The 12626-nt window shown below is 31.5% G+C and overlaps 1 protein-coding gene across 2 annotated transcripts in view; it reads left to right on the forward strand.

Annotated features, from left to right (window-relative positions):
• The window catches only part of LOC114335365 (esterase E4), a 110887-nt gene extending 101511 nt beyond the window's left edge, over window positions 1-9376 (forward strand). For both annotated transcript variants that reach the window (XM_028285594.2, XM_028285593.2), the window contains exon 11: window positions 9120-9376. In XM_028285594.2, coding sequence (XP_028141395.2) covers window positions 9120-9300 — 181 coding nt within the window. In that variant the 3' untranslated portion in view covers window positions 9301-9376. The remainder of the gene's footprint in view (window positions 1-9119) is intronic.
• Window positions 9377-12626: the final 3250 nt, after the last annotated feature.

The raw sequence follows: 12626 nt of genomic DNA on the forward strand, positions 1-12626 counted from the left end.
AATGGAAAAACTGTAGGTCCAGACGAAATTCCTGAGGAATTACTGAAATGTCTAGCTAGACGATGAAACTCTACCTTTACTATTGGATCTGTTTAATGAAGTATATAAAACCGGAAAAATCCCTCAGGAATGGCTGGTGTCCACCTTTGTAACAATACCAAAAACAATATATGCCAAAGATTGTTTGGACTATAGGGCAATATCACTAATAAGCCATACCCACAAAATATTTCTAAATGTGATTCATGGAAGATTATACAGAAAGCTAAAAGATGATATGGATGATACCCAATTCGGGTTCCGCAAAGGACTTGGAACAAGAGAGGCATTGTTTGCGTTTAATGTCGTCTCTTAAAGATGCTTAGATATTGGATATTTATTCCTGTTTCATCGACTTCGAAAAATCGTTCGACAGGAACATGAAAAACTAATAGAATTATTGAAAAACAGAGATATAGACAGACAAGATTTACGAATTATCATCAATCTGTATTGGAATCAAAAGGCCAATATAAAGATAGAAGAACAAGAGTCCGAGAATATTGATATAAAGAGAGGAGTAAGACAGGGTCGTGTTCTGTCGCCGTTACTGTTTAACGTGTACACTGAAGCCATATTTCAGGAAGCGATAGAGGAACTAAGTGATGGAATCTCTATAAACGGAAGAATAGTAAATAACATAAGATTCGCTGATGACATCGTTATAATGGCAGACACCTTGGAATCGCTACAAGAATTGATAAATAGAATTAACCATTATTGCATTCAAAATGGACTAAAAATAAACAAGAAAAGAACTAAATTTATGATTCTCTCAAAAACACAACAAGGAAATGAAAGGTTAATGCTAGAGCAAACCCAAATAGAAAAAGTAAAGACATACAAATATCTGGGAACCTAGGTTGATGACAAAAATGACCAAAGCAAAGAAATTAAAGTCAGAATTGAAACTGCAAAGCAAGCACTTATAAAAATAAAGACACTGCTTAGAAACAAAGACCTTCAGTTGCCTCTCAGATTGACGGCTCTAAGATGCTACATATTTTCTATATACGGAATGGAAGCTTGGACATTAAAGAGCGTTACACATAAGAAAAATAGAAGCGTTCGATATGTGGTTACAGAACAATATTGAAAATTCAGTGTGTTCAAAGAATTGCCAATGTTGAAGTGCTACGACGTTTAAAAGTAGATAGAAAAGTAGATAGTAGACAGAGGAGAAAAATATGAGTTGCTGAGAATTATTATACAAGGAAGGGTACAAGGAAAAAGAAGCATAGGACGAAGACGCATCTCCTGGCTGAAGAACCTTAGAGAATGGTTTAACTGTAGTTCATTACAACTGTTCAGACCAGCAGCCAACAAAGTGACCATAGCCATTATGATATCCAACCTCCGACAGGAGATGGAACTTTAAGAAGAAGAAGGCTTTGATTTCTTTTTCTTCGTCTAAGGCTTCATACATCCCACAGCATAGGTGTTTAATGATATCGGCATAGATCGCAATAAGGTCAATGTAAATAAGAATGAAAAGGCAGCTGTAGATGCGTATTTCTGACTATTGGTCTTGATCATTACGGCGCAGCCAACTTAGAAAAAGTAAAATAAACTTGGAAAATAATCAAAAAAAGAAACACAACAGGAAGCAACGCAACCAATTTGCGGCAACAATGCTAGAAAGCCCTGAATTTCAGAGCATCAACTAATAGTAACCACGAGGAGAGCTAAATCAACCTATAGGGGAATGCAATTAGAACGAAAACATGCATTGTTTCGGAAAAATTCAAACAAGCTTATATTTTTCTAAAACTTTTTTTGTTAGTTTATATGTATAATATGTAAAAAGTAAAAAGTTCTACTCGCAGATTTGGCCGCTAATTGTTTATTAATTGTTTAAACAATAAAAATTGTTTTGTATAAATAATTTTAAAAATATCGTTGAATTCATCATTTTACTTTGATCAAATATGTTTCTATTTTGTTTTTGGTTATGCTGAATCCGAATATGGCATTATAATTTGAAAATTCTTATACATGAGCTCTCATACAGTATGTCTACGTGGCTAGGAACCACATGGAAAACTTTTTTGTTATCAATTTTACGAAAAAATTCTTCATAAAATAATCTGGACAGTCAAGAATCTAAAACTCAACCACCAGATATCAAATTTTATCAATTTTATACTAGTTATGTCAAAAATATGAATTTCTTTAAAGAGTAAAGTACCTTTATATTCCAGAATATCAAAAATTGATATTATGAAAAGTTGTTTGAAATTAAAAACTATGTTTAAATATACAATTACATCATTCTAATCGAAAAAAAAATTTTCAATTTTTTCTCAAATTACGGATACTTATCATTTTATTACAATTATGATAACTATTTTATTATCACTTTTAGGAAAATAAGTTATTCTTCATAAAATGCTCTTCCTGGTCTAAAATCTAAGGTACAAGCATCAGATATCAAACTTTTTTAATTTTATACGAGGTATGTAAAAAATATGAATTTTTCTTAAGAGTTAAGTGCCTTTATTTTTCACAATATTTTAATTAGAAGGATTTAATTGAACACTAAAGCAATTTTTTTATTTCAAACAACTTTTCTTAATAACAATTTTCGATATTGTGAAATGTAAAGGTACTTTACTCTTGAGTGAAATTCATATTTTTTTATAAACCTCGTATAAAATTAATTAAATTTAATATTTGATGATTGCATCTTAGATTATATACGATGCAGAGTATTTTATAAAGAATAACTTTTTTTCGTAAAACTGATAATAAAAAAGTTATCAATAGGTTCCAAGTTACGCAGACATACTGTATAAGAGCTAAAAAAATTTTTTTTGCTGAACATTTATTATTGTTGAAGCTTATTATTAAATGTATTTTAGGTAAGTTTTACAGAAAAAAGTGTTGATCACTTTATAAACATTTTTTTAGCTGGTAATTTTCGGTTTTTGTATTACATTTTTGTTATCCTTCTTAATTTTCTCAAAAAGAAATAGTCTATTTCATTTCTAAAGTAAAATAATTTAGTGCATTTTAATGATTAGATACTAATCTTTAAAAAAGCACTTATAAAACTGTAATATATCTGTTCAAACTTGAGTAATACCGTCGTAAAATGGTGGTAATTCTATAAAACTACGAAGATTTCAAAAATTACATTTTTTGAGACGTCCTCCTATCATTTGAATTAAATTTTTGAGATTTTTTTTAATAAAACATCATTTAGCAAGATGCTTGAAAGGTAAGTTGTGCAAAATTGAGACATTTATAAGGAAAATTGTATTAGTTACACATGTTTAAATAATTTTTTAACAAAATTCATGTAGGGCTCATTTTCCGCCCACACCGTACTTATGCCCATACATTTTATTTATTTTTATTATAACCATAAGATAGCTTAATTATTCTTCTTTCATACTCAATTTGTAAAATTTCATTTTATCCATTAGTTAAAGAATTACATTAAAATAACACAACCGTGCACTTCGCCGTACGCTAGTTTACAGTGCGCCAATGTTTGTGAGAAGGGTGACTTTAGCGTTATAAATAAAAAATTATAGAAGATACAGATTTAATTTTAGAAAATTCTTTATATAAGGTTTTTTTGTAAAATTTTCTGAATTTTTCAATGGTCAAGTCATTTTTTATCTAAAGTTTATATTTTCGGAGTTATTTAAAAAAACATCTAATTTCGTAGTTCATTTGTTGAATAAAAAATTAAGCACCCACTTCTCGAGTAGAACTTTTTGATATGTTGTTTATTAAACATTTCTTAATGAAATTACAAAAAGTTCATTTGATTTTTTCCGAAGTGAAAATCTATATGCACTCCCCTAATAGGCAATTTTGATGTAATGTTAAAAAAATATAAAAATGGAATGTCACTCAAGTTCAAGTAAAAGTTTTTGTAGATATTGTCCTGTAATTACGTTTGTAGAAAAAATATTGTATGATATGGGTGTTAAAAAGTACATTTTTAATGCACTCATGTGAATTTCAGAACTCGCTTCGCTCATTTTGCAAACTTTCACATGCGTGCCTTAAACGTGTACTTTTGACACTTATATCATAAATAACTATTAAAAAATTTAAACGCAGAATGAAAGACTAAATTATTATCGAGGGCCGGAAGTCTCTTAGAATAAATAAAAAGTTTTTTTGAATGAGATATTTGAAATTAAAAATCACACTACATTTTCTCTTAGTTTTTCACCCTTGTATTTTATTAAAATAAACATTATAGAAGTTTTCAGGGACTTTCGGTCCTCGCCTCGGTAAGAACGTAGTCTTTCATTCTGCGTTCAAATTTGTCAAAAATACTTATTAGTTTTCTCAGGATTCGAAAAAAATTAATTCCATTTAAATAGCATTGCAGCCTAAACTTTGTACCGATCTCCTTAATATAGGAAATGCTCCCACTAATTACTCTAAACTCTATATTTTTCTGTCTCTATTTTCTGCTTATTACAAAAGCTGTTCTGTTTGTAAAGTAAAGTTCTTGTTTTCTATGTTTCCCTTTTTTTCCCACTTTATATCCTGAAGTGTGTATGTCGTCGTATTTTCCCATTTGCTGAGCTATTTCTAGTATTTTCGTTACTGCTGACATAGTTTTTATATTAGAATTTCCAATGTTTAATTTGTCTTTGTTTTTCTTATTGCGATTCATCGTTTTATATTTTCTTTTTTCTGTCAACTCTGAATTATTTCCATCCAGTTTTTATCACTCTTTAGTTTCTTTGTTTGTCACATTCCTGTCCATTTGATTTGCCTGGTAAGTTTCTTTCACGCCCTTGCCTTTAATTCGAATCAGTTTTTTGATATTTCTAATTTTCCAACTTCTTTGTCCCATTTTCATTCTTCCCCATCAATCCTTAGTTTAGCAAAGCCTACTTTTATTATTTTTTCTTTTTCTCTTTCTTCATATTCCCTCCTTCTAATGCTTTTTTCTGCAATTTCCTATCCGCTATACTTATTTCTGCATTTACAAACACTTTTTGGTCGTTTAAATTTCTTAGCTTTTGCTTTTCCTCTTTTTTTGGTCTTAAGGTAAGACCCACACAGCCAGATACAAACTTTGTAAAAGAGAGTACAAGGATTTAACACAAGGATAACACTCTTCTCGCCCAGGGGCCAATCAGGGCATTTTATAAACGATCAAAGGTAGGCCTCGGTCGGATAGATAAGGTATATAACATATACATTAAGGAAAGACATAAGGTAGCAGCAAAAGGTATAGTTAAATTTGTATTTTTGTTGTTCTGACGAAATATAACAAACAATCGTAAATTTCTTTTCTGTTTAAAGCAAGAAGATATATTATGTTATAATGGCTTTCAATGTTCAATTGTAAAAGTTTTCTTAACAGTTCATTGGATTGAGCCCTATATTTTAGGCAATCAAAAAAGATGTGGTCCAGGTCACCGATTTTATTACAAACTTCACAAATATCACTCTCAACTATTTTGATTTTATGTAAGTGTGCTGGATAACATGCGTGACCAAACTTCATTCTACTAATGGTGGTTATGCTTTTGCGATTTTAATCGTACTTATTGTACCAAGGTTTTTCCTCAATTTGGTTTCTAGTCTGGTGTAACGTGTTGCATTTGTAAAGGTGTATTCTTGCCCCATGTAGGACCATTTTCTCATCATTTTATGTTTTGATATGTTTATTTGTTCATCTGTAGTTAATTCGCAATTTATCTGTTCCCCCATTTCTATGCTTTCTTTGGCAATTTTATCTGCAATTTCATTGTTTGTTATTCCTACGTGTGCTTTAACCCAGAAGAATTTTATAAATTTACTAGCTATAATACCCGGCTTCGCCCGGGAGTTGATATGAGATTACGCGGTAGTTGCAATAAAAAAATAAACTATGACGTAATAGTAAAAAAATTTATTGAAAACATTCGCTCATTTTTTACACTATTTGCTTATAAACAACGTTTTTCATTTTATTGTCTGGAGTATATATATAGATTTTTCGGATTTCCTACCCTTGAGCAAGCTACATATAGCTGACCGTGAGAGAAGCAGGGTTCTTTGAGGTTAATGCCACAATATTTTAAAGTTTGTCCTTGCGCTTTGTTAATTGTAAAACTAAAAGCTAATTTAATTGGAAATGTAGTAAAGGCGCGAAATTTGAAAACTTAAATTTTTAAATATTTTCAGAATTAATAATTAATAATTTGAATAACTAAACTTATCTCGCTTCAACTCCAAAATAAAAGCTACTTAATGCTGTATAAATACACAAAATTTAATAACTTTATTATAGAAACAAATGTAATTTAAGACTTTGTTGAAATTGGAATTTCAAATTTCGCGTCATTGCTACACATGCTGTAATTGCCCGCAGCGCCATTCGAAACGCAACTCAAATAATCGTTGTTCTGAATGGAGTTTAACTACTCGACAATAGATGGCGCCACTACTTCACTTAATTTTCAAGTTGAGGAATTGGAAAAGCCCTTATATCTTTAAAAATACGCCCTTTAAGTTAAAACGGGAACTTACTTGTTCGAGGGGGGGATAAAGGGCTACGATAAAGTCCCTTTATCGTATAGGGAATCCTTTTTAAGTTTTATCGGCACACACATTTTATCAACTTAGTTTTATTATATATAATGATGATAATGATGTTAATACCGGAATATTTAAAAGTTTGGCGAAGGGGCGAAATTGGGAATATTTAAAAATTTGGTGGAGGAGCCAGGTCTAGGCTAGCCAAGCTTGCTAGGAAAAGCCCTTATATCTTTAAAAATACGCCCTTTAAGTTAAAACGGGAACTTACTTGTTCGAGGGGGGATAAAGGGCTATTGCACTATATAAGTCCCTTTATCGTATCGGGAATCCTTTTTAAGTTTTATCGGCACACACATTTTATCAACTTAGTTTTATTATATATAATGATTTTGATCTTGTAATTTTTTAATAATTGTTTGGATGTTAAAGATAATATCATTTTTGTTGTGTTTGAGTTTTATTTTAAAATTTTAAGAACTGAAAGTGAATCGGAGAAGATAATTGCATTCTGTTCCTATTCCTGTTGTACATATTGTAGTGCTTTTAGAATTGCTATTGCCTCAGCTGTGAAGATAGATGTGTTTTTATGTAGCTTATAGTTTTTTGTATACGTCTAGGTATTACGAATGCACAACCGGTGCCGTCAGTGTTTTTTGATCCATCAGTGTATATTGTGACATGACACAGCTTGGATGTTGGTCCAAAATTTGATTAATAACTATGTTATTAGATGATGCTAATTCCGAGTAATGGGGTATATTCACATCACATACCTACAACAAAGTGAACAAAGTAATCGATCTCTACTTTTGTTTGTGGTTGTAGGGTCACGTTTCTTAATGCTTCACAAATAGGAGGAGAGTTCTTATGTATCCAAAAAGGCTTAGTGAAGTCGTATTCGTTTAACTTGTATATACTACTAATGAATGGTGAATTTTTCTTTCTTCTTCTTCACGTGCCATATCCGCGACGGAGGTTGGCAATCATCATGGCTATTCTGATCTTAGATGCTGCTGCTCTGAATAGTTCGGTTGATGTGCATCCGTACCATTCCCTCAAGTTACGCAACCACAAGTGACCATTTTTCTTTAGTGATTTAATAATAATTTTTTCAGCTAAAAATGATCTTCTCAGTTCTAATGGAGGTTCGATTGGTTCAGCTCTTAACGGTTCAACTGGTGTAGATTTCATTGCTCCCAGACATATTCTAAGTGCTTTGTTTTGTATAATGTTCAGATTACGTAGATTGGTTTTATTTGCCGTTCCATAAAGTGTACAACCATAATCAATTATTGATCTTATGTAAGCTCTATAGAAAATTAGTGCTGTTTGAGGTTCTGCTCCCCACCAAGTTCGCATGATGGATTTTAAGAAGTTTAGTCCTTCGTTACATTTTATCTCTATTTGTTCAATATGTGGTTTCCAGGTCAGTTTTCTGTCTAATATAACTCCTAAGTAGTTGCATTGTATCCACTGGAAATTCTATTTTATTTATTTTGATTTTCTGCATTGGTTTCACATTATGCCTGGTGAAGATTATGACTTTGGATTTTTCAGCGGAGATTTGTAGTCCCAAATCATTTATGGATCTTAAAAAGAGTTCTGTGCTGGAGTTTAAACAATTGATGGATGCATTCATCAAGGTATTTTTTCCTCTTCGTAATTCTTTTTTAGAATGATGTTATCTTGTTGAATTATGTTATCATTCGTTAGCATAGTTTATTTTAAATTTATGGCCGGTACATCAGGGTATGAATCTTGACGACTTTTTGATCACCAGTCTTTATAGTCGCCTCTATTACTGGAATCATAATGAACTCTAGAAAACTCCTGAACTCATCAGATTTAAAGTTTCTTACAAAATAAGTATTTTTGTAATGTATTTCATGACAAATACGTTTATAATCATTGGGTAAATAGGTGTCCTTATGTTTCAATGTTCTCTCGATAGTTCTATACATGAAATCGATTTCTATCCATAGATATAATAAGGGATAGATAATGTAAGGTATGGGCTGCTCTGTGCATCGAGGTGTACCAATATCAAAGACGTCATTGGTCAATATTCACTTTGAGTGGTCTAGTGATCTTTGTCTGTCGTATGAGCGGGATCACTTAGTAAAGACCACCGATCGATTGCTTGCGCAGTACGCTATTTTACTTAGTATGCCTTGTCTATCATTATTATGTATATGTTTCTATCTGGCAGTGCTCTCATTGAAAAACAATTGAAATAATTTTATCTGTTGTATTGCAAACATTAACAGAGCATTTTGAGGATAAATAGTTTTATTTTGATATCTAGTATTATGCAATTTTGACTTGATTCCAGACCTCCATGGCTTTTATTCTTAAGATAATAATTATTATAACCTTAAGGTAATAACATTATCATTAATTGTATATTATTTACTATGCTTAATAGCAATAATTATTATTCCCCATTTTAATTGAAAATTAATTTGAAAATTTCAGTTTCTTTTGACATGTAGATTTCCACTTCGGAGATCGTTGTCAAAATACAAATTAAACAGTTTTATTTTGGAAACGATTTCCGATTTTTATTTTCATTTTAGGAATCCAACACCCGAGGAAGATCCTCTACTTCTAAACATTACTTGGCAAAAGATGACACCTACTGCTAATAATTATTTTAATATTGACGCTAAAGTGGATCTAAAGAAAAATATGACCTATTTTAATGAATGGTTAGAAAAGGTTGATAAATATTTCGAAAACCCTAGACGATGGTATTAACATATTATGTATATTATGTAGGTATATGATTTAGTCATAAATAAATAAAATAAATGTGTCGTTTGACTTAAACAAACTCATGATTTTGTTAATTTCGTCAGTTTAGAGTGACTCAAAGTGAGTCAATAGAGCTTTTCAACTTTTCTCATTTGTTTCGGGCACTTCCCTAACAACACAAAACATTCCAGGAATGTACTATCAAAGTTCTATTAATGTTTGAATGTCCTGGACATTCAAGGAACATTCGGTGAACATCTGATTAAATTATTGGTGGAATGTTACCACAAGACATTCTGTGAACATACTACCAATGTCCTATATTTTAAGAGAGGCTATTTACTATTCAATTTGCGTTCATTTTCAAATTTGCCGCGCGTGTATCTAAGTATTAGCAACAGTATTAGGCAATACAAACCACGTGACTTCTGGTTCGGTTTGGATTTGGCATACACAATGAAATATAAGAGGAGGCATACAAAAAGTTACAGGGGTAGAGGTTATGTTTGTAATGTCTATTTTTCATTTTTTTTATCGTCGTATTTTGTCTATTTTTGATTCATTTGGATTTCGTTTGCTGTATTTTGTGAACTTTATAAACTTTACCACAATGCAAAGTGATTATTTAAGGAAATTATTATTGGAAGCTCCAGATGTTGGAGAAAGGTAAGGGAAACAATTTTTATTTACTGTTCATTTTTCCCTGATATTTATCAATATTGATGAATTTCGAAAGCAATAACATTATTTTTTTTATTGTTTTAGATATTTATTGAAGCTGAAAATAATTGGGGATTTAAATCCATATACAATTCCGTCAGAATTGGATTTTACAGTAAAGTGCATTCCACCAAATTACTATTATAGATATTTATACATATCTGGTGGAGTTTCACAGTTACTACTCTAAGCAGCAGATGAAAGTATACAAAAGCTTTCAGGCACATAAATATTTTAGAGCTGGATTTGTTTTTAAAGTTGGAAGTCACGAGCAACAACTTCATAAGTACCTACAAGAATATTGAGGAAATCCAGCTCCTCGAGACTACTGGGCAAACTAGAAGATTGAAGAGGACAAAGCCTTTTGAACTAGTTTGAGTGATAGGTGATAGTGAAAAACAGAGCATAGTGCTTGTATGTGCCTGTATAGGTCTGGGTCCCGCGTATGAAAAAAAGTTGATTAATAGCAAGCTGAAAATTTGTTAATAGCTTAAGGGTGTCTAGTCGGACAAACTTTGATATATGGGAACACTGGAACAGGGGAAGTTTTAATTGTGGAACAGGTTAAAAATTTGGAACGGTCAGACCACGAAAACGGCACATGTGTTTTGTCCGACAGAACAGACTTAAACTCTTCGAACAGAGATTAAACTCTCATGCAAAAATCACCCACATAACAATTTCATGTTCTTAGTAGATTCATAGAACATACTTTTCAGAAAAAGTATATACCCTAACAACACACAACATTCCAGGAATGTACTACCAAAGTTCTATCAATATTTGAATGTCCTGGACATTTAGGGAACATTCGGTGAACATCTGATTAAATTATTCGTGGAATGTTACCATAAGACATTCTGTGAACATACTACCAATGTTCCTGTTCATTTTCAAATTCACGGCGCATGTATTTGTGCATGGTGCTTAGAGAGGGCATCACGTGACTAAAAACGACCAATGACCTCACTTCAGACTTCGGTTCGGCCATCTTGACATGCATCTTGGCCTTGGCCACCTTGCCGTGCGTGATCGTTGTTTGTTTTTATTTGTGCTTTTTAAGAATATTTTTTAATTCGGATACTTTTATAATAACTTTAATAGTATTATTAATATAGTGCATAAAATCAGTTGGAGTAGCAGAAGCAATGTAGATAAAAAATCTGCAGGAATAATGTTTCAAAGGTTAGTATATGCAAATATGTAAACAAAGGCATGCCCCTATTTCAGAAAATATCCATTTATTATTTTAATAATTGCGAATAAGCCACAAACTTGCTTATTCCTAATTAAAATAGTAAATAGAGATAATAACAAACGGATTATTTGTAAAATTAAATTTTTTTTTGCGTTTTTGCTAATGTATGCGTTTATAAACAGGATGGTAGACCACACACTATAATAGTACCAACTAATGAATACACAGTATGAATAGTACAGTCGGTTCGCTAAACTTAGTCTCAGACACAACTGGCTAGTGATTTTAGTAAATAATTTTGACAATTTGGTAAAATTGGCAAAAAAATAACTAAATAGTTAGTAATTTTGGCAAAAATGGCCAAAAACAAAAAAATTACCTATTAAAATCACTAGCCAGTTGTGGCTAGGGAAACGACTATACTAATAAACAATTTCTAAGCTGCTTTTTATAATATTTTGTGAGTTCATTAATCATATTTTTTATTTAAAACTAAAATTTGTTAATAATGCTCAGTAATGCATATATTTTGTATTTTTAGCTTTCCAGAAGATCCTGCGAAGAAGGCATGAAGTATTGATCAGATTTGGTAATAGAGCAGTATGTTCAAAACATTTTTTAGAAAAAGATATTGACAGAACTTCACTTTCAACCGTTTGAGAGACTGTGCTCTTCCAATAGCTTATATCACACAGGTAATATGCTTAACCCAATTAATAATACAATTACAATATACAGTTGGAAAAATTAAAGAATAGGGCTTTTCATTTACAGTCATTTGTTTCGAGCTACTGTCATATGTCGTATAATCCGTGTTGTATTAATATTATACACAGATTATATAACATATGACAGAAGCTCGAAACAAATGACAATCGATGAAAAGCAATATAGGGCTTTGTTCATTGTCATTTGTTTCGAGCTTCTGTCATGTGTCATATATATTAATATATCTACGTCATACATCTTTGGTTTGTATCATTGATTATATCAATAACGTATGACGTAGATATATTAATATTATGTGACACATGACAGAAGCTCGAAACAAATGACTGAATGAAAAACCCTATAACCATGAACGATCACATCAATCACTTATTTTGTATAGGGCTTTTCATTCACAGTCATTTGTTTCGAGCTTCTGTCATGTGTCACACAATATTACTATATCTACGTCATAAGTTATTGGCATATACCAATGATACAAACCAAAGACGTATGACGTAGATATATTAATATTATGTGACACATGACAGAAGCTCGAAACAAATGACAGTTGATGAAAAGCCCTATTTGCTGTCTTTTTCTATAAATCACAAACGTTTGTTACCTATAGAAAAAGATCATCATCATCATTGGCTCGACAGCCCTTTCTGGGTCTTGGCCTGTTCCAGGATTCTTCTCCACT

This window comes from Diabrotica virgifera, chromosome 1 (assembly GCF_917563875.1).
Source record: "Diabrotica virgifera virgifera chromosome 1, PGI_DIABVI_V3a".
NCBI classification, from domain to species: Eukaryota; Metazoa; Arthropoda; class Insecta; order Coleoptera; family Chrysomelidae; genus Diabrotica; species Diabrotica virgifera.